At 35.5% G+C, this 25,960-nt stretch overlaps 1 protein-coding gene across 1 annotated transcript; it reads right to left on the bottom strand.

Moving 5' to 3' along the window:
- Positions 1–283: 283 nt before the first annotated feature.
- On the bottom strand, positions 284–25,610 carry LOC130228958 (protein HIRA). Its single transcript, XM_056457477.1, has 25 exons — positions 25,355–25,610; positions 24,758–24,820; positions 24,515–24,625; positions 23,607–23,697; positions 21,748–21,842; positions 21,551–21,646; positions 19,938–20,098; positions 19,681–19,848; positions 19,399–19,512; positions 17,312–17,382; positions 17,103–17,208; positions 16,150–16,365; positions 14,258–14,343; positions 13,989–14,165; positions 11,874–12,041; positions 11,582–11,786; positions 9,284–9,382; positions 8,505–8,653; positions 7,595–7,756; positions 7,389–7,447; positions 6,855–6,960; positions 6,649–6,771; positions 4,373–4,536; positions 970–1,058; positions 284–878 (listed from the first exon to the last, which is right to left on the bottom strand). Exons 1-25 carry the CDS (start codon positions 25,389–25,391, stop codon positions 762–764), a joined length of 3,033 nt encoding a protein of 1,010 aa, XP_056313452.1. The 5' UTR covers positions 25,392–25,610; the 3' UTR covers positions 284–761.
- Between the last annotated feature and the right edge of the window lie 350 nt (positions 25,611–25,960).

Below are 25,960 nucleotides of genomic sequence, written 5' to 3'. Positions count from 1 at the left end.
AGAGAAACCTGAAATTATTCATACCCCTGCCAAATTCTGACTTAACTTTTTTGTTCAAATGTAAATAAAAGCGGAGATTTATACATACATTTTTTCCCCAAAATGACGCCTCTTGTACATCATCTTGTTATCTCTTGGATGAAGCCTGCCAATAAAAATCTTGCTGGTTGAATACAAGTAACTTTAAGTCAGAATTTGCCAGTAGTATAAATAATTTCTGGCTTGACTGCGCACACACATAGACAAAGTAGAGAACAACTGATTTTAGACCTGGTAAATTGTTTATTCCTTTTTTAATTGAAGGTTTACCATTTTCTTAATTTTATAGAAAATGGAGGGAAAAAAAACAAAAAAACAAACAAAATCGCCTTTTACAAACATTTACAAATAAATGACAAATGGCTGTACAAATAAGAACTGAAGGAGAAAGACAAAAAGAAAGGAGGGAAGGAGAGTCGGATCACTAAATTTACATCAGCTTTTAGTTCAGAAGTAAAAACGTCCAGTTTCGAGATTCCTGCCATACAAGCTTTGTGCTTGATCAAAATGATCCTAAGTGAACCCATCCTTTCTTTTTTTCTTACCACTTTACAAACATAATAACTGTATTTAACAAATTCATTATTTAAAAAAAAAAAGGAGCATCATTATTTTTGTCCATTTTATTAGTGTCCGTGTCTGCGGTGTAGACAGTGCTGTCAGACTGTTAGCACATGTACAGGCCAGGAAGGGGTCGGGGTGAAACATCAAACGGTCAAGTGCTATTTCAGACGCAGTAATTCGAGCTGATCCTGGTACTCTGTAAAAAGTCTCTGGAACCGCAAGTTCTGACCAATCACAGGCAGGACTTCTGTCAACAGATCCCGCTTTCTCAAACCCTGAAATGCAAACCAAAACATAATGAAACCTTTCCAATGGTAATTCTGTCATCTTAAATCTGCTGTTCGGTTTTAGACTAAAAATGAATACCAAGACTGTGGACTCCCAGGAGCTGCTACTGGATTTGTGAACCGGTCCCAGTAAATCCTGACACAGTTCTCTTAACCTATGCTCATAACCTGCAAATATACAGAGTTCAAGTCAGTGCACAAGGACAATATTTGCCTTGAAAATGTGGTCTAAGGAAAAGGTAGACCTAGTTTGAAAAAGATTTAAATTATACAGGTGTATACAACAACAGCTGCATAAAATAATGTTATGCAGTTACTAAGATGGTCAAATACAATATTTATACTTTTTTCCTCTTTTTGTCTGTAGGTATTCTTATTGTCTAAATATTGTGGGTTTCAGATTATGGTTTGAGTTCATAATTTGCATTATTTGTGTTTTTCGAAATGTTGCACACATGAGCAAAAGCACAAACTGTTTGTACCGTTTTTTTTTTTTTTACACAGAGTATGGAAGCAAGTTTCTGTTTCGAGATAATAAATAAATAAATAATTGTGACTTTTTATCTTCACAATTTCAAACAAACAGGTCTTCCTCAGAATTACGGATGAAATTGTGAGCTTTTCAAATTTGGCAAAAATCAAAGCAGTATTTATTATTAAGCAGTAAAAGGGCTTAACTTACAATTTTGAGTTTAGAACTCAACATTGTGAGATAGAATGTCAGAATTGAGAGATAAACAATAACATTTACCAATTTCTAAATTCCACGGCTTAACAAGCTTCCAATTAAAATAAATTAAAACATCAAATTGTTTTTATGGCATAAAAATGTTTGTATCAGTCTGAACCAGAGTAGGTGAGCGGCATAATTTAGGTCGGAGCAGATATTTTGAAAGTCAGCGTGTTTCGGCACTCAATCATAAACACAATAGATAAAGTATTAAATCATTTGACATATTTAGCTATTTAATTAACAAACCAACCAAGCCTTTTCTATTCTGAGAATGACCCTTCACTAAGCCCCACCCTCCTAAGCTACTGTTGTTACGCCTGTCAAGTTTTCGTGCCTTAGACATGCCTATTACAATATGTATGCGCTGCTGTCAGACATTCCCAGCCATATAATTAGTCATTTTTGGTAAACAGGTGAGATATTTGAGAGAGTCAGACAAAAAAGGACTGCAGTTTGCATTACAGGGGTATATTCACGACATAATAGGCAACCGATTAGAAAATAATTTAATCCAAATTGAAGCTAAAGCCTAGCCGCCTCGTACGCTGACCACTTAACAGCTTAGTTCATACACAGCAGGAAAGGTGGATATTAAAAATAATCTAATTATAAGAAATTAAACCGTGATTTTTTTTTTATTTTTATTGTTGTGCAAAAAATATAGCGTTACTAATCGACGAGAAAACACGCATGGACAGTGCTTCTACATAATTCATTCATAGAAAGAACAGCCAGAAAGGGAAAATTGATGAATTTGTGCCGAATATTAGCATCAATGACCCATAACAATGTACAGTACCTAAAACTGTTAGTATGTTTGTGTGCTTTATATACAGTTACTATTCTAATTTGCTGTTAAGTGGAATAAATGAATTGAAATGCAAATCAAAGTATGAATAGCAGAAGTGAACAAATAGATTTTTCCTACTAGCAAATATTAATCCGACCCCAATAACGCTATAACGTCATCACCAATGACTACATCTCCAAAAGACCAACGAAAACATCGGTGGATTATAGCTCTGACATGGACACGAGGGATATAAATTACTGAAAAACAGCTGCGGGTGAAGTATATTAATTATTGTGATCATATCTCTGTTTTGTTCTGTTGATATGCATTACAAATATTTGTAGCTTGAAACAGATGGAAATATGACTGGATTGTGCTGCTTTTACGGCTCCTCACACAGCTTGATCCCTGCTGGCATTTCACCCCTTGGGTTTTAGGTTTTGAAAAGAAAATTTTTCCACCACCGCGTCCAAACTTTTAGGATACCGGTTATCAGATTTGCACAATCCATTTGCTTGTATCCCCTCGCTCGAAAGCTTGACAGACTTCCTACGCGTAGCTACGATTGGTGTGTGGTGGTTTTCGGGTGTGGCTTAGATAAGGGTCAATTACAGTTATTAATAGCCTAGTCCTTATAAACAATCTGTTTATAAAATATATCATTTACGACTCAAAGAATTTAACCTTTACTGATGAATAAGCTGAATCCTATGCAATGCATAATGATCTCTGCAAACTAAGCTGAGGCATTCATTCTACATACAGTTGAAGTCAGAATTTTTAGCCCCCCTGATTTTTTAGCTCCCCTGTTTATTTTTTCCCCAATTCCTGTTTAACAGAGAGATTTTTTTCAACACATTTCTAAACATAATAGTTTTAATAACTCATTTCCAATGACTGATTTATTTTATCTTTGCCATGATGACAGTAAACAATACTAGATATTTTTCAAGACACTTCTATACAGCTGAAAGTGACATTTAAAGGCTTCACTAGGCTAATTATGTTAATTGGGCAGGTTAGGGTAATTAGGCAAGTTATTGTATAAAGATGGTTTTATCTGTAGACTATCGAAAAAATATAGCTTAAAGGGGCTAAAAATGTTGACCTTAATGTTTTTTAAACAAATTCAAAACTGCTTACATTCTAGCTGAAATAAAACAAATAAGACTTCTCCAGAAGAAAAAATAAAACTGTATATGTACTCAATAAATATAAAAAAATGTAAGTAATGTAAAGTAATGAAACACTATGTTAAAAAAGTATTATATAGTAGGCTATAGGCTAATAAAAGTTGGATAGAAAATACTTGCCACTCCACTCCACTCTTACTCTGGTGTGAACAAACGCATTAAACGTATTAATACTCTCTACATTCGCACTTGTACACAGCACCTTATAACCTGTATATTTATAATCTGTACATACAACTCAACATCCAGGTTTCTTCACTAACCGCATCTGTTTAATGTTTATCTTCTTTTATTATTATTAGTTTATTTTTTCAGATTTATTTTGTGTTGTCACTTGTCACTTTATGTACACTGGAAGCTTCTGTAGCCAAAACAAATTCCTTGTGTGTGTGAAGCACACTTGGCAATAAAACTGATTCTGATTCTGATTCTAACTGTTGCTGATTCAAAATAAAATTGGTTATTTTCACATCAAATATTAACCTCAGAGGAACAGAATCTTTATTTCTCAAAGACTTTCCTTATTTCTCATTTTCTCTTTTATTTTAAGATTTCCTGTCAACATTTAATGTAGACTGGAAACAAAGTTGAAGAGAGTGAGATAAGATGGGGAATGTTCCGTAACCTGGGACTCAAACTTGGAATTCCTGAAGTTTAATGACACTATATGTCAGCAAACTGCCAACTAAGGCACCGACTTTCCCCCCTTTTCCTAATGAACCCTTTTGATTTTGTCTTTTATCAGTTGACCATTCTCACTCACCCTCGTTTACAAGAAAGCGTGCGTAGATGAGAAGCCAGTGTCTGTACTCGCTCGCTGAGAGGAGCATGAGGGCGGAGGAGAGCTGGTTCTCCAAGAAGGCCAGAGTCATTCCCTGCTGCAAGTGATGAGGAGTCGATGACAAGCGAGATGCCAACCGTCCAGCGCTGACAGAGACAAAAACAAAGCTGTTAACACTGTACTCTGATTGGACGACATTAGCTGCGTATCTAATGTCATGCCAGTGCGAGCCAGGGCTCAATGTGTTAATTTGAAACAGTAGTGCACTTAAACAAACACATATTCCAACATTATAACACACACAAACCTCCATTTTGGCCTTTAAGTCCAAGAAGAACAAAATCAGATTTGTATTTAAGAGTTCTAATATATTTACATAACGTTTCACATTTAATGAGAATTAATTATCTATGAGGATTACACAATCTGAGCACTTACACTACTGTTATTACTTATGCATTATGCATTTTATGAGCTTTTCTGCTATTTTCATGAGTATATTTTGGATTTGTCATGGCAATTGTTAGCATAACTAACCTTTAGCAACACAACACATTTCTGTATCACAGGGATCAGAACCTGCATCAGATTGCAATAAGGGTTTATTTTAAGCACTATCTGAAAGAGTTTTGAGCTGAACAAGTTTTAAATGTTGATGTTAGCTGGCTAACAGATGTAAGAACATTGAAAAAAAATTAGTAGTGGCTTTGAATTTCTACAGAGTTAACTAAGGGTGCTTTCACACCTGCATTATTTAGTGCGGTTGAATCGCTCTAGAGTTCGTTTTCCCTCTTGGTGCGGTTCGTTTGGGCAGGTGTGAATGCAGCAAGCGGACCAAAAAAACGTACCGAGACCTCCTTGAAGAGGTAGTCTCGGTAGGCTGTCAAACGAACCCTGAAGCGGTTCGTTTGTGGTGAGAATATGATCCGAGCTAAAACAGACCCAACCGCAAAAAGTACTGCACCTTTTGGACTAATCCAGCTGCCGTAGGTCGATGCGCTGTGCATTATAGGGTGAGGAGGAAAAATATTTGTTGACAGCGCTTAATCAACAGAGAGAGAAAGGGAAAAACATTACCTGACGGATCGTTGGCAATATTTCCGCAAGATGACCATGTCGCAGTTTAACAAAATTAATTCACGCCTTCTCCTGAAGTGACGTGCGATGCATTAAAACATTGTTTTCCAGCCGCGCTTTATCCTCGAAATGTATAGTTTGTCTAAAGTGATGTATACGAACTATATAGTAAACTATGAGCAGGGATACAATCAGTCAGCGCAGTCGTAGGTCCATGGTAAAAAGTGCCATTTTGTGTCTGCCGGTTTGTTTACTTGCAGGAGTTCCTTTGGCATTTTCCTGCATGTGAATTCTGACCAATCGATAAGCAGTTTAGGAAATATGTTTAACAACATCTGGCCAATGAGAGACGTGGATTTTATCAGATGACTGCATTTTGGTTCATCTGGTCTGCATCTGGTTCAGACCAAAGCCAACAGTATGATGTGAAAACGACCCAAAGATGGCAGAAAATGCTACAATGTATCATTTATTGCCCTTGGTGCGGACCAAATGAAGCAAATTACTAATGTGAAAGCACCCTAAATGCCTGGGTTCATAACATTTTTAGGACCAACTGGCCTATCAAATCCTTGTCCACTGGCTTGAGGTATCCCTGAAAAGGCCTTATTGAGCTCTAAAAGGGACAGTGGAAATTAGTTGTTAAAACGAATTTATACAGAATCCCTGTGTGCTTGTCTTAAATGGAATCATGTTCTAACTGCTGGGTGTGAATATCAGTGGTTTAATCATTCTGAATTATGTCTTTAATAGGACAAATATAATTTTCAGGTTGACAGAGGTACTTTGTTTTTGTCATTTTATTTATATGATTGTGTTGAATAATTATTTGTTATTATATTCACATGCATGTTTGGGGGATTTCGAATAGTTTTTACTGTGTTGAAAAATGAGCGTGAAGTATTATTCTTAATTTTGTTGCTGTAGGGAGGGCAAATTGAATAATTAATATATAAAAAAATTACTAGTTTAGTTCTGTTAATTTTTTTGTCTTTAGCTACACGAAAGTTTTACTAGGGTTACTATACTACTATTATATCCTAAATTTATAAATGTATATATATTTTTATTTTTACTTATAATAAGTTGCTATCCCTACCCAGTCTACAATTGACCCTGACAGATAGTAGCATGCTCACTTTAGGCTCAACAACCAATCAGAGCACAGCAAAAGCTTTTACCTCAGATTACGTCCCTGTGTGAGGGCCAGAGGCCCCATGGAGCCCAAAACATCCTGAGAGGACAAGCAGTTGCGGAAGTCTGCACACTGGACCAGAGAGTCCTGCTTATCTGCGATCAAATTCCTATTAGAGATGAATAGAAATTACACAAAATATTAACTAGTGCATGGCTTTATGAGTTTATGCATATTTTATTGATCACTCACCAGGTCTCCAGTGATGAATTGAAGCAGTATGTTTTTCCATTTGACAACGAAACCACTGCTACACCTTGCTGGGTCAAAAGAGACTGGCTTACTGTTGCATCAGTGCCTGGAGTGAGAAAGAGATTAGGTATTACAATATTTTACATTTCCACATGCAGTTCAGAAGATTTATGTGCAAAAAGTTTGAGATAGGTAACATTTTTGAAAAGTAATTATTGCTAAGGCTATTTTTATGAGGTAATATACAATAAAACAGCAACATTAAAAAGTTATTACAATTTATCATAATTCAGGGATATACAGGAATCCGAGAATGAAATTCAATACTATTTAAGACTTTTTTTAAGACTCTGTGCATACATTAAGACCTCATCACTAACATTTTAACTTGCAGTATATTATATATACTAATACAGATTGTAAGAAACTAATCCTAAACAAAACATTATTCATATACTGAATAAAAATGCTAATCCAGCAGGTGGTGCTTATAGAACAGCAGGAATAACAGGGTTACTACAAACAAAAACTCACCTGATAGGATTGGATTCAGAGATTCATTTTTGACCAGAGCTGTCTGTTTCTGAACATCCCTGCCAAAAAACAAAAAACTATATCAGCATGTACAACCTAGATCTTTAAGATTTTACATCAAAAGAAAAGCAAACACTGCCCGATTTATGAGAAATGATCGAGCAAATGTGTCTGGACTATTCTATTGAGAAGCAGAGTGTCAGTACCAGACAGACAGCGTGGCTGATGCCATCAGTGCCATGACGAAGTGACCCGAGCAGTGAAGTGCTGACATGGGGGCTGGCAGCATGATGGAGGGAATCAGCCTCCGTCCACAGGCAGTGAAGACGGAGAGAGTTCGGTCCTCACACGCTACTGCAACCACATCACTATGAAGAGAGAAAGAGAAGTTACTGATAGCAGAGACGCAACCCTCAACAATCCAAGTAAATCACTCACATATACAACCATATTTTACACTGGAGTGACTAAATGATGTCTGTTGTTAGTCATGGGAGAATAAACTGTTAGTTGAAGGTTTAGAATAAGTTTGGCACTGCTATATTTTCACTTGACCGTGCACTTGAGTGTCTTGATGGCATTATCCCGGTTCATATCAATGGATTCACAGGGTAGTTGAAATGCCATAAGGTTTAGCATGTAAAAAGCACTGCAACTTGGATGAGATTTTCCCTTAATTTATTTAGATTTTTTCCTTAAAACAAGCTTAATAATCAGTCAATGGAATAAGCTAAATAATCTTATGTCAAAATGAAACAAGATCATGTAGTTTACCACATTGGCAAATTATTTAGCTTGTTTTAAGGAAAAACTCATTTTATTTTGGCATATTATGACTACATAACTCTATATTATAGCATATTAGACAATATTTTTTGCCCGTCTACAAAAATGCTTCTTGACAGATATTTGGACTATAAACAATTTTAGATTTTTAGATATTTGGACTAAAAACAAGACAAAAACTAAGAAAGAAAAGCATGTTTTGCAGTGAAGAGAGTCTCACATCCATGAGTGTGTTATAACAGGTGGTTTGTACAGCCCACTCACCTGTATTCATCCAACGAATAAAGACCAAAATGCTGGATTGCTTTGTTTTTAAAGCCATGTGCTCACCTGCTCCCCGTGGCTATGATGATTCGACTAGGCAGCAGTGTGTCCCACTCTCGGCCCTCTCTCCTCCATTTGAGCTGACTGAGACGAGCTCCAGACACCACCGAAACCTCGTTTTCCACCTCCAGATACGTGACGGCATCTGTGCCCACCTAAACATACAGATTAAAACCCCATTAAAATTTTTATTTGACTTATTTACTTTTTAAAACCATGCCGGCATCTCAATGGTAATCTGGCAATAAATAATTATAGTTATCAAAGGACATTTCATATCATCACTAGACAAAAACAGACAAATATAGGCAGGTTTTTTTTTTTTTTTTTCGGGTTTTCATTGTCATGTACTGGATGAAAACAAAAGTAATACAAACAAATATTACAGGTGAATAGAAGTAGGCCTATTACATTAAAACCAGAACATTTACAGAGGTTGAAATGAACAAAAATACTAAATTTAGAGGAAAAGAAAACCAGGTAAATGAATGTACAAGTTTATAAATTAAAAATAAATAAATAAATAAAAATGAAATAAAAAAAATGATGAAGTGTTTAAATTATTGTGTTACATGAAAAGACCAAGTCTTCCCAAAGTGGGGATACGAAAAAAAAAAAAGGTTGCACACTTTAAATGAGATTACTGCAGTCTAGTAAAATATGCTTAAATGTGATTTATTCTGACGTAAGGCATGATGGTGGTTCTTCATCTTTTAATATCCATGTACAATGCTTATATGAAATTTAAGATACCTTGGTGTAGGAGTAGGAGTGTATGATCTTACCTGAGTGCTGAATGATTTCTGTATGGATGGAGTAGGAAGTTTTAACACCACTGCAGGTGTTGCTAATCGAGGCAGCTCCTCCTTTACCGATACTGGAGTCTAGAACAGGAGAGATTCAGGAAACTGAATTTGTCTTCTAATCAAGATGCTCAAGATCTCTTATGCGCATAGGTCACTAAGCTTATCGAAAGAAATCTAATGAAAGTTAGAGAACAAAGCATTTTTAACTATTATTATGTTTGACTGAGATATGCAAGATCTCGGTAAAACTGTAAAAAAAAAATGTGATGGAGTCTATTTAATGCCCATATTATTAAATTATCGAAATATTTGTCTATGACATGCCTAAAATAATTAAGGTAAAAAAAATTATAAATTTCTTAGTTGGCATATTAGAATTGAGTTAGGATTTAGGACAGGGCTATTCAATTAGTTTGTCATGGGGGCCAGTTCATGAAAAGCATCCCAAATGAAGGGCCAGAGAGATATGACTTGCAATATGAGTGATGACACAACATCATATAAGAGCCCATATGCTGTATTTGTGCTCAAGACACCTACGTTGTGTTTTTCTACATTAAAATGTTACGATATTGTATTTGAAACTACATAATATCAGTGCATTGTACAATGTGGCTTTTTTTTTTTTTACAAACATTCAAATGTTGTTTTTCAAAGCACAACAAAATCAGTGCAGTGCTTAAGTAGGCCTCTTCTACATTCAAACACATTCATATGTTATGTTTTGAACTGCATAACAATTATGGATGCAACAACTATAGATTTTGATTGTGTGATTATATAGTCTGAAGAATAATCATGGTTTCATGGTTATCACGTCTAATGTAAATTTAAGCTTCATCTTAGGTAACTATTTAAATGAACTACGGCGTGAGATGTTTTCTACTCGGTGCGTGTGGAAGGCGCTCCGCTTGCACGCACATATTGACGTATATTCTTACATTGGAAATAACAAACATGTGCTCAGAAATGACGTGATAAACTTTAAACTAGCACACAGGTGGCATAACTTTATTTAGTTGCAATAGTTTCATTCCGTGCAACAGAAACATAGCGTTGAGAAGCCTTTACGATTGAGTATTAAGTATCCAAATGTTTTCATCTGCTCGTGCCACTAGCTTAATGTCAGGTGACTCTGTCATATTGAACAGACGGACGTCACTTCAGAACTATAGCGGCCGTTTTTCGACTGTACTAAATTTATTTTTGATGTCTTGGTCACACTATTTGGAGGGCCGGAACAAATTGCCTCGCAGGCCGCCAATTGAATAGCCCTGATTTATGAGATTAGGTCATTGCAGTAATATATATATATATAAAAAAAGAGTTTATTACCAGTTACACTATTTTGATAAATAAATTCTGAGTATTCTCTGATACAGATAACAATCTGATGTTAGCATATTTTCAAACAATGGAAAATTTCAAGTTAATTTAACTAAACTCAAAATCAGATTTTTGTTTTTACATTACATAGTAACTGTAACAAAAGTGTCCATTTCTCCAAGAAGATTTTAATACATCAACTAATGTTTACTAATGAGTAGGGCCAGACAGAACTTGCAAACTTTTAAAAAATTCTCTGCAGAGAATTTTGTAAAAAATCTGCAGATTTATGCGGAATGATTCTGGCAGTATCATAACTAAAAGCGTAATATATGAAATAAAAATAATATCTTTTTAACTTTTATTTAATGCTTATAATGCAAATCTAATTAGATACAATTATTTGATAAACAAAGCACGTCTCTTATTTAATATATCTACTAAAAGACAGAAAATATTACTTTACAAACTGTATTGTAAATAAATCACATAAACATTTTCATATTTGCCAATAATAATACTGAAATTAACTAAAAAAACTGAATAAATATAAATTTACACATGTAAACAAATAGACCAATAGAAAAATCTGCGGATTATATATATTAATATGTATTTTAAAACGTTTGTTTACGCCAAACATTTATATACACAATAATACTCTTTTTTTTGTTATACCTGTTAAGTAATCTTTTACACAGCTTAAGTCATGATAATACTGCACATCATGATAATAGCTTCAGCAATTAATTGCAAGAAAATTTGATACCGTCAAGGTCTTTACGGCTTTTGTGGGGCTTAACAATATCACAATAGTACATGCACAATATCAGATTTCAATCTGTCCCATCTGGCCGATACCCAATACGGTTACATAAAAATAAAATGGCATCGAAGGCAGTCGATTTTGAAACTGGTGTTTTCAAAACATGTCTCAAGAAGTTATGTCACCTGCGGGAAAGGCTGTGATATGGGCATCATCATTTTGGCATCTTTCCTTGGCCTTCCCTTCTTCCTCTTCTCCACCACCTCTCCTCCCTCAATCTCTCCCTTCCTCTTGGCTATAGAGAGCGTTTTGTTCATGATCTTGTCCTCGCTGTCGCTGCTGGTTTCATCTTTCCCTTTCGGCTCTTTCACAGAGCTGCTGTCTTTTGCCCTGAGACAGAGCAAAACATCTTCAGCTCGTTTTTCAGTTCAGTTTAGAGAAAAAAAAATGCACCAGTTACCACGAAAACTTTATTACCTGTCAAGTGGTGTGATGCCTATGGTGATGGGTACGCTAGTGACCCCTGGTGTGGCCTTTGACCTTTCAGTAAATCGTGAATCTAGTGCTTTCATGGGCTCGATTTTGGAGGCGGACGTCAACAGCAGAGTTGATTTCATACCGATGGAGTTTACAGGTGCTGTTGTACTAAAACAGAGAACAGAGACAATACATGAAATAAGACTTTCACTAAATATCCACCTTTTTTTCTATTGTGTTATATATTATGGGTTGCACTTCCAGTTCGAAGACCTGAAACAAACAGTTTTAAATAATAAGGCTGTGCTACCAATAGTCTATATCAAAGTCTCTTTAAGGCAAGTCATTTCACTCAGCGGCCATCTTTGAACTACCTCTCGGGCAGTATGATCAGGCATTCTGTTTAAATGGGAAATACCAAATTCTCCAAAACTGCTTGCCAAGCTTACAATTAAATTTCATAATAGGAATTACTAATAAAATTAAACTACAACTGTCCCATTAGTTTCATTTCTAAACGTCCAAATCACACAAAATTCACATCTGGTCCGAGCCCCTTCCCCAGAGTATCGTCAGTCTATAAGGATCGATGACTGGCTCCTGTACTACTAGATGGGGCTTTATTCACCACATTGACAGTTCCACTTTTACTCATTCAAAAAGATACGAGTGACATGTCTTGTGTATTATATAGTCTTTGTCTATCTACAGTTCATTGTGCAAACGGAGTGCTTTATTTTTACCCATACCATGGAAAAAACTGGTAGTACTTTAATGTGAATTTAGCATTACAGCCATATCAATAGCAAGAGCTCATTTGAGTCCACTGTGCTTTGTTCCAATAGATTATTTTTCTTTTTCAGTAAGAATTATTTTCTTTGCTGCTCTATACAGTAGAGTAATACTACATTTTTATTGGTAGGTTTAATTAACAGGGTATAACTTTGGTACAGTTTAAAGCAGCTAATAACTAATTTGCAGCCTTAGTCCCTGATTATTATTTTTTTTATACTAAAAGAGTACAAATATCTTTAAAATATACATATAAAAAGATACATTACCAATAGGGATAAATGATTCAGGGAAACTATCTAATTGCAATTTTTTATGGACATATATTGCAATTTGCAATTCATTTTTGCAGAAATCAAGATTAGGCTCAAAATTGTACTTTACACACTAAAGGAATAAAACATTCTTTTATTTTTATACATTCAGTAATTGTATATTTTCAACTGAATTAATGTAAAAATGCAGACGTTAATCCTTGAGCGCTGGTCTTTAAATTACCGCAACAGATTATGATTTACGTGGAGTGTGTCGGTTCTTCCTTGATACGAGAATCTCTCGTGTTCTCTCTGTTTGCATGTAGTAAAACATGGAGCTCTGTCAATCAGAGGAATTCAGGCTTGGTTTATTAGTCAATGGGCTATATGCATACTTAGAGTTTTTCAGCCAATGATGAACTTCCGGTGAAATGTTTATGCGACTATTTTTAATTTCATAAGGTTCCTTTTACAGCATTGATGTTGTAATGTAAATCAAGCACAATCAGTTAAATAGACTTAAGCATCCATTTGGTTGTTAAAGCGTAAAATGAGAGCAAAGACCGTTTAAGAGGTGCCATCATTAGCGGCAGGCTAGCAAAGAAATTCCATTGAAAATACTGGAGTAAGATTAATTTCCATTTTTTAAAAGACATGGTGCGGAAAAAAAGTTTTAGAAAAAAGTTATTTTATTTATTAGCTAATAACCGCTTCATTACATATAAAAAAAAACTTCTGAACCTAATCAGAGGAGCCTGATAGAAAATGCTCATTTACAAGAAAAGAGGTCTGATGGATTTAGAGGGTTTTGCATCTGAACTCTTCATATGGTCTGCTGAAAGTCAATTTTCCAACTTTTATAAGCTGGCTTTTTATATTCAATTTCATTTATATGAACTACAATGGGGGGAAAAAATACCTCATTGAACCCATTTTTTTGTCTTTTTCTTTTTTTTTTTACACTTCACTGCTTGTTTACAGTTACACTCCCATAATTCATGCAAAGCATCATGGGGCACAGGAAGAAGGTGGATAGAGTAAGAGAGAGACACCACACATATACACTTACCTGTCCTTATTCTCTTCTGCGGTTTTGTTTGGAGAGGTGGTGCTGGGGTCATGAGAGGGTCGCAGGCCCAGTGAGTTGGCCGTGTTGGAATCAGAAGAGATCTGAGGGGTGAGCTGGGTAGATGCGGATGACCCCGGCAAGATCGGGACGCTGTTAAACAATGCTGGTGAGAAGTCCCTTGGTAAAAGAAAGACGGATTCAGCAACTGAACGCACGCAGTGGCATAGGTGAGTGGTAATTTTAGATGTGTTGCTGTGTGTGTTCTTTACCCCGTGTCGAGCTGTGCGATGCAGAGAGGTGTGATTCTTCTTCTCCCGTCTGCTGTTCTGGTCTCCACCTGCTTTTTTAAGAGGTTCTACCAAATCCAAACAAACAGAAGCCATTTTTTAACAAACCGAAAAATATAAGCTTGTCTATATTAACTTGCAACATGATGTCTTTAAAGCTGAAATTTTACTTCATGCACAACAACTGCAATGTGTAATTTCTGCTAACTATTTTTTTGTGGAACAGATCAGTTTTCACTACATTATGACCAAATTATCAATTAATAAATAACAACAAAAAATCATATGCACACTGAGACTGGCAGATGTTCATTTAAAGAGTATGCAAATATTTTTTTTATTACACACCTATACTTTGTCTTTTGCATGTAATATCCATGTAAACCATTACAATTTACATAACCACACATTATCGGTTTCGAGCTGAGCAGTATGGTTGAGCTGCTTCGATTACACTATAAACATTGAAATCAGGTCATGCCCCTCTGATAATTAAAGGGTTTAAATTGGGTCCAAAACTGTGATTACAATCTCCAAGTGTGTGTGGCCAGCCATAAACACCAGTGAAACTTAATGTTAAATGATTTTTTCTCTCAGAAAAGCACGATTTAGCTGATGCAAGTTTTTTTTTTAAGAAAATTTAACCATTGTGTAAAATTGACTACCCTTTCATTATGTTAGTGGCTATTTTTGCCCGATTGCCTTCTATTATATTGACATTTTTTGATTGCAAAGCCATGACACCACATAATCCTGCATTCTTTATTGTTGGTTGTTTTCCCAGTTAGGGTAGAATTAGTAATTCTTGCTGTTGATCATCAGATGGAACCATTAACCCTTTAGATAGGGCTGTGCAAAAAAAGTTTCTTGTTTTTTTATATAGAGTTCTACAGAGTATAAAACTAATTATAATGTGTGTGCATACATACACTTATATATTCTGAGAGCTAAGATGGTTGTTTTGTTTTTGTCAAACATCAATAATGTGCTCAATAATGTTCATTTCTGGTGACCGGGCTGGCCAATCCTTCTTTGCTTTCAGGAACTTTGATATGGAGGCTGAAGTATAAGGAGCGCTATCCTGCTGAAGAATTTGCCCTCTCCTGTGGTTTGTAATGTAATGGGCAGCACAAATGTCCTGATACCTTAGGTGTTCATGTTGTCATTCACTCTGCACATCTCTCACACACCCCCATACTGAATGCAACTCCAAACCATCATTTTTCCTTCACCAAACTTGACTGATTTCTGTGAGAATCTTGGGTTCATGTGGGTTCCAATAAGTTTTCTGCAGTATTTGTGATGATTGAGATAGTGTTCAACAGATGATTCATCGAAAAAACTGCCACTTTTCCAAATGACCAACTAGAAGTCAAGTTATTATTTGTTGCCCTTACAATAGAGATCGACAACAAGACTTCTGTCAGGTAGCGTATACTCTTTATAACTCCTAAGCTTTTTTTGCATTCCAACTGATAATCAGCAGCAAAAATGACTAATTGTTCCACTTCCCAGGGAAACAGGGAAAACCACCAACAATCAAGAATACAAAATAATATAGTCATAGCTTTGCAATCCAAAAATGTCATTATAATGAAAGTCAATGGGGCAAAAACAGCCACCCACATAACGAGATGGTAGTAAATTTGCCAAGAGTGTATTGTTGAGTTTTTTTACATTTTCAAAGCATTTTCCCAAAATATGTCAACATTAGATTTGTCACCAAAAATCATTCCATTTACTGAAACAGAGAGAAATCTGTGGTCAAATTAAGACTCAAAATCACCCCAAAGTGGATTAAAACGTCCCCAACAGCACACAAGAGCTAATGTTTTTTTGTGCCATGTGTGTTGTTGCATGATCTTTCTTCTGACCTTCCTGATGTCCTCCAGGGACTCTCCGTTGAGCACATTAGTGAGTTTGGGCGTCTGGTTCTCAGGGCCGCTTCCCTGGGCTACATTAGCGTTCTGGTTCCCCTGTCTTTCCTGCTGATACTTTAGCATTTCAGGGTTTTCAATGATTGTGGTGGAAAGCTGTGACTCCATTGTGATGGCCAGACTCTTTCCATAGATGTTTTGATGAATTGCATTCTGTGAAAAGATATAAAGAGACATCACTTGGAGAATCAAGTTACTTTTTTGACACCCTGTTAGTTTTTGTGTATAGAGTGTAGAGTAGTAGTAAACCAAGTAGTGATGCTACAAAGCCATTTACATTTTCAGCAACATGACAGCAGCTCAGCTGTTTTCACAACGGTGCAACTTTTCCTGTAACAAGTCATTTTTTACAAAACACTGTTTATATCCCACTGCATTAAGTGAGAGGAGGCAATTAGCAAACATTCCAGGATTGTCTTCTGTATCTGGAAAAACTGATTCAACAAATCGCTCAAAAAAACAAAGACATTTATTTTCTTAATTATGAATTTATTTATCAGTTAACTAAATGTGTGTACTCTTAAATGAGCTTTCACTTTTGTGATAAATAAATACTTGTGAATCATGGCCATGGATTTTCCCCAACATAATTATATAATAATGAGTTATTGCTGTCTTAAATACTGTTAAATGTCAGCTACACTGCAAAAAAATACTTTTCTTAGAGTTTTTGTCTTGTTTCTAGTCCAAATATCTAAAATATCTTAAGCCAAGAAGCATTTCTAGACTAGCAAAAATTATTATCTCGTTTTCAGAAATAATTAATCAAAATTAAGTTTTTCCTTAAAACAAGCTAATAATCTCCCAATGGGGTATGCAAAATAAACGTGCTTTCTCTTTGAAATTACACTTTGAGTTTTTTAACTCTGATTTGTGTGCATTTTCTCCACCTTTTCCTCTTCATTCAAGGGATCTCCAAGTTCATCCTGCGAGAAGTCCAGGAAGGCCACAGTTCCATCCATGGAGCACACTAGGAGTCCCAGCCCATTCAGTGTCCTGGAGAGTCAATTCACAACATGCATGTAAAGATTTACTCCAATGCAATCTCTAGGACTCTTTACAAAGCTTCAGACATAGAAAACCTTTTTTTTTTACTTACCATGTAATATCCATTATAGACTTGTCAAATAGGTCATGGATGACCACCAAAGGACGCTTGAGTGAGGTGAGCTGAAAAAAACAGGACATCTGATATAAAGTGTGTCATGTTAACCTACAGAAAAAAATCATACCCTAATGTTTAGCACCCATTGTATGATTTTATCTAATAGGCATTCCTAAATGAAAATTTCTCTGTTTCTGTTTTTTTTTTTTTTTCATATTGTGATGCAGTTTTTTAGAGAAATGGAATATTAATTGAAAAAACTCACTGCTAAATGGATGTAATAAAGTAGACATTTCATTCAGAAAGATGAGGAAAAAAGGGGTTTCGGGAGAGTTATTACAACCTAACAAACACCTCCTCCAAACTATTTCTGTTTGTTGTTAAAACTCACAGTTGGAGTATGTTAACCACGCACAATAGCCAAGATATAGGTAATCTGACAATTTAACTGGGAAAAAAAAAACAGGAAGTACATTTTCTGATTTCAATTGAAGATTACAACGGCAAACTTTTTTTTTAAATGACGAAATTAATTTGGTTTTGAATTTGGTAACAAAATCATATGGTTAGTTTTAATTTTATTTGTACTTTAAATAGTAGGCCTAAGTTATACTGAGAGAAAGGGTCAATAATGGGCATTGTCATAGTCTTGCAACCAAACAACCAACAAAGATGCTATAACCTACTTTTACTGACTGGCCAAAAAAAAAGGACATGGTGCTAAAACTATATTAAAAAAATGGAATATTTTGGGCTGGTTGTACCTAAATCAATTAGATCCACACCACACAGTGTAATACTGAAATCAATCGAAACATACAGTATCTGAAGCTTAACCAGCTAAATGGAACTTTGGACTATTGTGGGAGTCAATCCACACCACCCACAGTCAGTCTGACTAAATGTTTTGTTATGGTGGCAGCTGGTTAGGACAAAAACTCATTGACATGGATAAAGCAGTTTATTGCTTTATGTTGGTTGTTTGTTTTTTAATAAGTATTACATATACATATTTGGTAAGAGCACAATTACAACAACTGTTCAAAAGTTGACATTTTCCATAAAAATGCTATTTGAAACGTCTATAAATCAAAGAATCTGACAAGTCAATATCTGCTTTCTGTAATACATTTACAAGCAATAGCTGTGCCAAAAATCTGTACAAATTAAAGAAAAACATAAAAAAACTGTACATTTAAAAGTATTAAAAGAAATATGCACTAGGTTTTTTTTTTTTTTTTTACAATTATTTAAATTATTTACAAAATGCAATATATAAGAATAAATAACACTGTAATACATTTTATATTTGAAAAAAAAAGGTTATTTTAAATTATAATATTTCACAACATTATGTTTTAACTTAAGTTTTTTTCAGCTTTGGTGAACCAAAACAGCAAAGAATTCTTACTGACTGTTGAATAGTGGTGTATTCTACATAGAAATAATCAGGCTATTCCATGTCTTTTTATTCATTTTGTTTATTTTTGCACAAATTAATTTATTTAAAACAATTTTCCATGTTATACTTGAGCATAAGACATGTGGCTAAATAAATATATATATTTTTTATATTATTTATTATTAAAAATATTTCCAGACTCCGGCACCTAGACTGCAGCTCTGCACAAGAAGTTTATCCAGAGGAGAAATGGTCGTGTCCAACTGAGCCTGGTTTCTCTCCAAATCTTTTTTTTTCCTTCACTTTCGTCAATTGGTGAAGTTATGTTTTTCGGCACTGGCTAGCTTGGTTCGGGACTTGTGGAGCTGCGCATTGATGGATTTGCTCTTCAGTGTGTTTGGACTTTCAGCAGTGAAATTTAAACCACACTAAAATGAACTTAATTGAAATTCAACTCTGAACTGGACTGACACAGTTTCAGTTTAATAGAAGTTCTATGTTAAGCTGCTTTGATACATTGTAAAAGCGCTACAGAAATAAAGATGACTTGAACTGAAATTGATTAATTGGCATAAGTATATTCTTTGTTGGTGTTGTTTGTGCACATCACAATAATCCATAAGCAAATGATTGGGGAAAAAATGATTTGAGAATAGGTCAAATAAGGAAAGTCCCTTACCCATACAGATAATGAGCGATCCTTACTACCCACAGCACAGCAGCAGTACGGGCAGCTAGGTTTGGGCGTGCTGCCATTTTTCTGCTTCTTCTTAAAAATCTTAGGATTGAACTTCTGCACAAAGATGGAAAATAATTCATATGAGAGACAATAATACAACTTAATTCATTTTTAGACATCAGGATTTCATTTAAACAACAGTAAATTACTGCAGTACCATCCACAATGAGATTTCAGTGCATGCCTTTCCATGAAATATGACAGATTTAAGACAAGACTAACCACAACAGTAACGGCTTTTCGATGACCCACAAAATCCATGTTGGTTTTCCAGCCGTCTCGTTCAATGATTTGAGCTGTGGGCCCAGAATTATTCATGGCATGAGCTGAAACCAGGTATTGACCATCTGGAGACCAGCTCAGCCTCAGGACGTGTGTTGTGCCACCACACTGAATCAAAGCAAAAAATAAAATAAAAATACAGGGTCAGGTGCGTGTAAACAATAAAACTGGACAAAAAAAGCATTTTAAAGACTTACTTCACTGAAAGGTTTGGTGATGTTCGTCTCCAGCTGCCAGTCCATGGTTCTCCAGACCTTCAGACTATGGTCATCTGCCTGAGAGGCAATGTACTTTCCAACGGGGTCCCACGTCAGGCCTTTCACCAGTCCCGTGTGCCCCTTTAAAGTCATCACTATCTCTGTGGAATACACACATAAAAGCAAATTCAAGAACGTAATCTTTCATGCTTTGAATTGAGTGGGAAATTTATTAACACGCACTCAAAGACAAGTTTCAAAAAAGTGCTTTCAAAGATGATGCCCTAGAACAGGGTGCTCAAACTTTTTCTTAGGAAGGGCCAAAATCAAACTTGATTTAGAGCTGTGGGCCGAATGTAAATATAGCAAACTGTATTACGTTAAAGTTGCTATGGGTAATTTCCTCATTTATTTCATATTACTTAAAAATAAATAGAAAAAAATACTTTAACCATATATACTAATGCATTCAAATCTTTTGGAAATGTATATTATTTAAAAAAAAATTACAATAAAACCATAAAAGTTTCTATTTATAAAACAATGAAGTTCAATGGCAAATACACTAGTCCTGCTGAAGCTGCCTTTGCCTTGATTTGCACGCTGATGTCTTCTACTTTGTCCCCTATTCATTAAGTGATTAAACCGCGGAGAAGCACCACATTGTCACAAATTTAATGATGATCAGAACAGAACGCCTCAATAAATCCGATCTGTCTGTTTACTTGACATTCGAATTGTCACATATCCGATTTATATCTGATTTATTTCCACATATGAAGGAGACCTGAAACCGATCGCTGAATATCCGAATGCATGCGTTTTTTTTCTGTTTACACGGTCATCATACAGATCCGATCTGTGTCACATATGAACAAAAAAAATCGGAATTGGGTCACATTTATCTGCAGTGTAAACGGGGTCTTAAACTTTAACGGTACACAAGCAAGAAGTGCTAAAAGTTATCTGATTTTGTATGTCTGTTTGACAATTTGATAAGCTCTTTGCGAGTGGGCGTAACCGTCGTAAACTGCTGATTTTCAAGACAGCCTCGCTGCAGCCAATCACCAGCATTTGATCCGGACACGTTAAGGATGCAGGTTTTCTCCAAGTGGTGCTCACTGACGTTAACAAGATTATACCCTTGGGTATCGAAATTTGGTACCGAACGAAAATGATTTTTTCGATACTCGGTAGTATCGAGACGGTTCGGTCGGTGCTTAAAAAGTAGCGAACTCGATACCCAGCCCTAATTTTTTTTTTTTTTTTTTTTTTTTAAGTAAACAATTCAGCCACAATATTCTTGATTAAGCCCCTCCTAACTTTAGTTTGCTACAAAAGAATGATGCGCAAAAAGAAAGTACCGCCCCCTACTCAATATTCGTTTTCACTTGGAAGTACATCAACATACTGGAATAAAAGTCACACAGACTATAATGACAACAAAGAAGATGCCAAACCTCTATAGAATTCCTTATTGAAATTTACTAAAGTATTTAAATACTTAAGCCATGCTTTATTATATTTCAAAGTTTTATATTTTTAAAATATGTAAAAAAAATATTTTAATCTATTTTAAAGCATCAAATCAAGCGGCATCTACATCTTTTCACCTGGAAATTTCCGAGCGTTCCATATAACGATGGTGTTATCCACACTGCAGGACGCAAGCCAGACATCATGAGGTGACCAGGCCACATCCATTACATCTGAATCAGATGGATAGAGAACACCAAATGTGTTTCACACCATGCCAAAAACTCAAGACAAAATCCAGCATCCACATCGGCAGCGTTTTTTTGCTCCTCACCTCCCGTGTGGTTCCTTAGAATCGTGACACACCTCCACTGTTCCACATTAGCCAGTTTACTGCTGGATCCAAACACCGTGCTTGGACCTATGAAACTGGTCAACAAAAGAAATAACACATAATGCCTCAAAGCTCTGTGTGGATGCATGCGTGGCATCTGTTTGTGTCTTATAAACAAAAGAAAGACAACACTCCTCGTGAGGACAAAATGTTTAAACGGTGCATTTACACAAGTGGTAGGGGAATCGTGTAATTCTCTTAATAATTAAAGAAATTTAATACATATCTTAACTCCAGTTGTTTAAAAATATGTTTCTAATAGTGCTGTCTAAAACAGCGCGTTATCGCATGTGACTGATTTTAAATACTTAATGAGTAAAAAAAAAAAAAGGCAATTAACATTTTTGCAGTTTTTTTATTTCCTTTTGTGGCTGACATGTGCTCAACGTGCAAAGATATATGGATAAGACCAAGGAAGAACTTTGAGATGGAGGAGTTTTGTGTATTTTCAGGCGTTTCATTTTTAAAAATGTGAAGTATATATATATATGAAGTAAGGACTGCTGGAAGAGTGTTGTTTCAATGGAAGTTCATGTAAACGTACTCCATGAAAGTGACCGATGATGTCGCAAGCTGTTAAAGACAGTGCATTCCTCTGTCTTTAAGCTGATTCCATGAGCTTTATTAATGTTTCATTAACTTTGACGTGCTTCCCCTCTTCAACGCAACTTTTGTAAAGCGTCTTCTTCACATCACTGTGTCAAAATCCTTTCTTGTAAAATACAGTCACACTTTAGAACGCTTAGTTTAAGCAAATTTGATTAACACGATCATGCGTGTTGATTAATCTGAAGGGAGACACTCACCGGATGCGCTGTACTGTGCACGTTGCCTACATGCATGTTATCCCTAGCAACAAGAACAAATGCCTAACATCGCCGACGGTGTCCGTATCCCTTAAAGTTATTCAGATTTAAATGTTTGGAGATGGTGTGACCAAAGTCCCATCCGTTTGGAGATGGTGTGACCGAATGCTGATTCGGTCCGGTGTATAACAGTTAAAGAAAAAGGCCACATTCTCCCCTGGTAAAGTCAACAGACTGGTCTGTCTTAACAACTGGCTGAACGTACAGGAGGACTAAGCAAAATTGTTTCCACTTTATAATTAATGTTCTTTACTCTCAGCAATACAACTTTTCAATGAATACTATTGTTTGTATTCATTACTTTAGTATTATAATATTCCATATTTGCAATCCCTGTATTTTGGAATTTTTTGCAGTCCACTTAAAATTCAACATGGAAATATTTTAGTTTTTTTACTGGTATTGATTGCATTTAAATTCAAATGGTTGTCATGCGTTTTTATTTCTGTAATAAATATGGCTTTCAAGCCAACAGTTTAGGGATGTTGATGGTTTATTGCACGCATGTTGTTTACATGAAGAAATCGTTGTTGCAAGTTAAACAAAAATTCTAATAAACAATTGTTTTTGAATTTGTCGTGAGTTTACATTAATTTACATTTGAAAAGCCAAAATGACCAGTTTCAGTCTTTTAATTGTGATTGATTGCAAAAAAGTGTGATTAATTAGCAAATTTTTTTAACTGATTGACAGCACTAGTTTCTAATATTAGTATTTTTTTATTTAATTAAAAAAACAAAATCACATAACTTAATGTTCCAATACATATTTTAACACTTGTGCTTAATTATACAAGAATTTTGATTAATGCATGTTACATAAACAATAAGAAAAATATTATTTTGATGTATCACAGAAATAAATTGGATGGAAAATAGAAGTTGGATAGAAATAAGAAAAGGGCAATAAACAGAGCGGGACAGTTTTACTCACGCAGCTCTCTTCCACACCATGACCAGTTTGTCGTCTCCTCCCGATGCCAGGTATAAGCCATTATTTGACCAGCGCACACAATTCACACATGCTGAAATGCACAAAGTTACATAAAACATTTGATTAGATATTTAATATTCATCATGGTCACACATTCTGTCTCACATTCTGTCAGAGCAGTTGATATCCAAACGAGTTTAAAATACATTTTAGTGTCTAGACTCCGTCTCTGAATTAATCTTTTGCATGTTGGGAGCAAAATATGTGGTCTAAATGCAAGTATTAAGAGAAAAACATAAATTATGTTTTTCTTTATAACTTTATATTTAATACATTTAATATAAAGAATTTTTCTGTAGATATTATGAAGGTAAACATACAACTTTTAAATGACATTACGATTCTGAAAATGCAATAAATCATTTGATAGGAATTGTATAAGGAACACTTACTATACTTTTACTGTACCTTCTGATCACACTGCAAAAAATGATGTTTTTAGTATTTTGTCATGTTTTCTGATGCAAATGCATTTACTTATGTAACAAAACAAGATATGAGTGAGTTTATGATTAAAATAATATTGTCAATGGGCTTCAAAAATGATTTTATTTGATTTCATACCCTACTGACAGCTATTTGTTTTTGATTTAGGCATGAACTCTCTTAATTTGGATCAGTTTCACAAAACATAAAACTTCCTTTCTACATTTTGCATTTCCAGTAAATGTATCTTGACTAATGGACATTTAGATATTTTCGTTAGAAAAACAAAATGCTGAAGATTATTGATTTGTAAGTGCATGCAACATTTAATTGCATAAATTTAAGACTACTCTGACAAATTTAAGACATTTTAAGGCTGTAAATTGTGAAAGAGTGAATTAAGACACAAATAAAAGGAATACCTAAGTGATTGTCCATCTGACAAAGCAATTTGGGAATATTCTCATTCTTCTCCTCCTCCTCCCGAAGAACTGGGGCCATATTCCAGATGACCACTTTCCCAGAGTCCTCACCTGTCAGTCAATTCAAAAATTTGTATTTCCTCACGACAAACTTTTAGTCTACACAACTAGCAAATCTATAGTTACAAATCCGCTAGCCAAACAACGACAGTAGAAGAGATATTAGGGAGTTTGAATCTTCACCTTGGCCACCTGTAGCAAACTTAGTTCCATCTGGATGGATATCAACTGAGAATATTGGTTTACCTGAAAACAAAAACACTCTTTATAACACAAATGCAGTTTTTAACAAATATATACAACTCCAACAAAATCGCTGGCAGTGAACGACTTCACAGCAGGTTGAAACGAAGGCCACATTAGCATATAACTCATATAAACACTGTCACACGTTTTATTTAGCTTGTTAATTACGAGCAGATAGTCTCTAAAATCACATATTCGACTTCTAATTTGAACTTATACCAACACAGTCACCGGCTCCGGCTAGGTCGACCCATGTCAAGAGGTCTGCCTGTCTTTTGCAACTTCAAAATGGGTGGTGTGCACATCATATATTCATAGGTGGCTTCTTAAAACCGAGCCACTTTCAAAAAATTACCGGTTACTATTCTTCTAAATGGACTTAAACGTCCAAAAGAGTAGCCGAGTCCATAAACAGCCCTGCAGAAGAGACCTGATCCGTCTCTCTACATAACAAAAGAGCAAGTTGAAGCCCCGGATTCCTGCACAAACACACACACACACACAGGGAGAGAGAGAGTCGGTTGCTGCTCTCACCATTGTGATTGACCCAACTCGGCTTCAAGAGCTTCATCTTTACGCCGATCAGTTATAAATCCGCCGTCTGAGAGCCGCGATCTCCCTCCGCGCCCGCGAGGAGACTGCTTTCAAGCGTCCGCCCGGCTCTTCAAGTGCTGCGGCTCCTCCGTTACTTTTGTTGCTCAGTTGAACTCCATGTCCGTCTCTCTCTCTCCCTCTCTCTCATCACTCCGTGAGCGCGAGCGTGAAGCTGCAGCAACTGAAGTCACGCCGGAAGTTCGCCGTCTTCCTCGAAGTTCCCTTGGAAACAAAGGATGAACTTGTTTGTTCCTTGTTTACATTGATGATTTGGGAACTCGCTATGAAATGCGATTTACAAATTAGGCGAAATAAAACGCAAACGCAATGAATAAAAGGTTGCGGTATAGAAAGACAGTGGAAAAGAGGTCAATATCACTGAAGGACCGTGATATTGCTGTATTTTTGAACATAGTAACGTTAGTACATATGATTAGCATAGTAATATCTATCTATCTATCTATCTATCTATCTATCTATCTATCTATCTATCTATCTATCTATCTATCTATCTATCTATCTATCTATCTATCTATCTATCTATTT

This window comes from Danio aesculapii, chromosome 5, assembly GCF_903798145.1.
Source record: "Danio aesculapii chromosome 5, fDanAes4.1, whole genome shotgun sequence".
Lineage (NCBI taxonomy): Eukaryota > Metazoa > Chordata > Actinopteri > Cypriniformes > Danionidae > Danio > Danio aesculapii.
This window is presented reverse-complemented; position numbering and strand designations above follow the sequence as displayed.

What these genes read in the sequence shown, in the direction of transcription:
- LOC130228958 (XM_056457477.1), bottom strand. Translation starts at nt 25,391, where the DNA reads ATGAAGCTCTTGAAGCCGAGTTGGGTCAATCACAATG. An exon ending in TCAGATGGACAATCACTTAG is followed by an intron (nt 23,698 to 24,514) that starts GTATTCCTTTTA and finishes TGTGCATTTCAG; the next exon opens with CATGTGTGAATTGTGTGCGC. An exon ending in TATCACAGCCTTTCCCGCAG is followed by an intron (nt 9,383 to 11,581) that starts GTGACATAACTT and finishes CTCCTGTTCTAG; the next exon opens with ACTCCAGTATCGGTAAAGGA.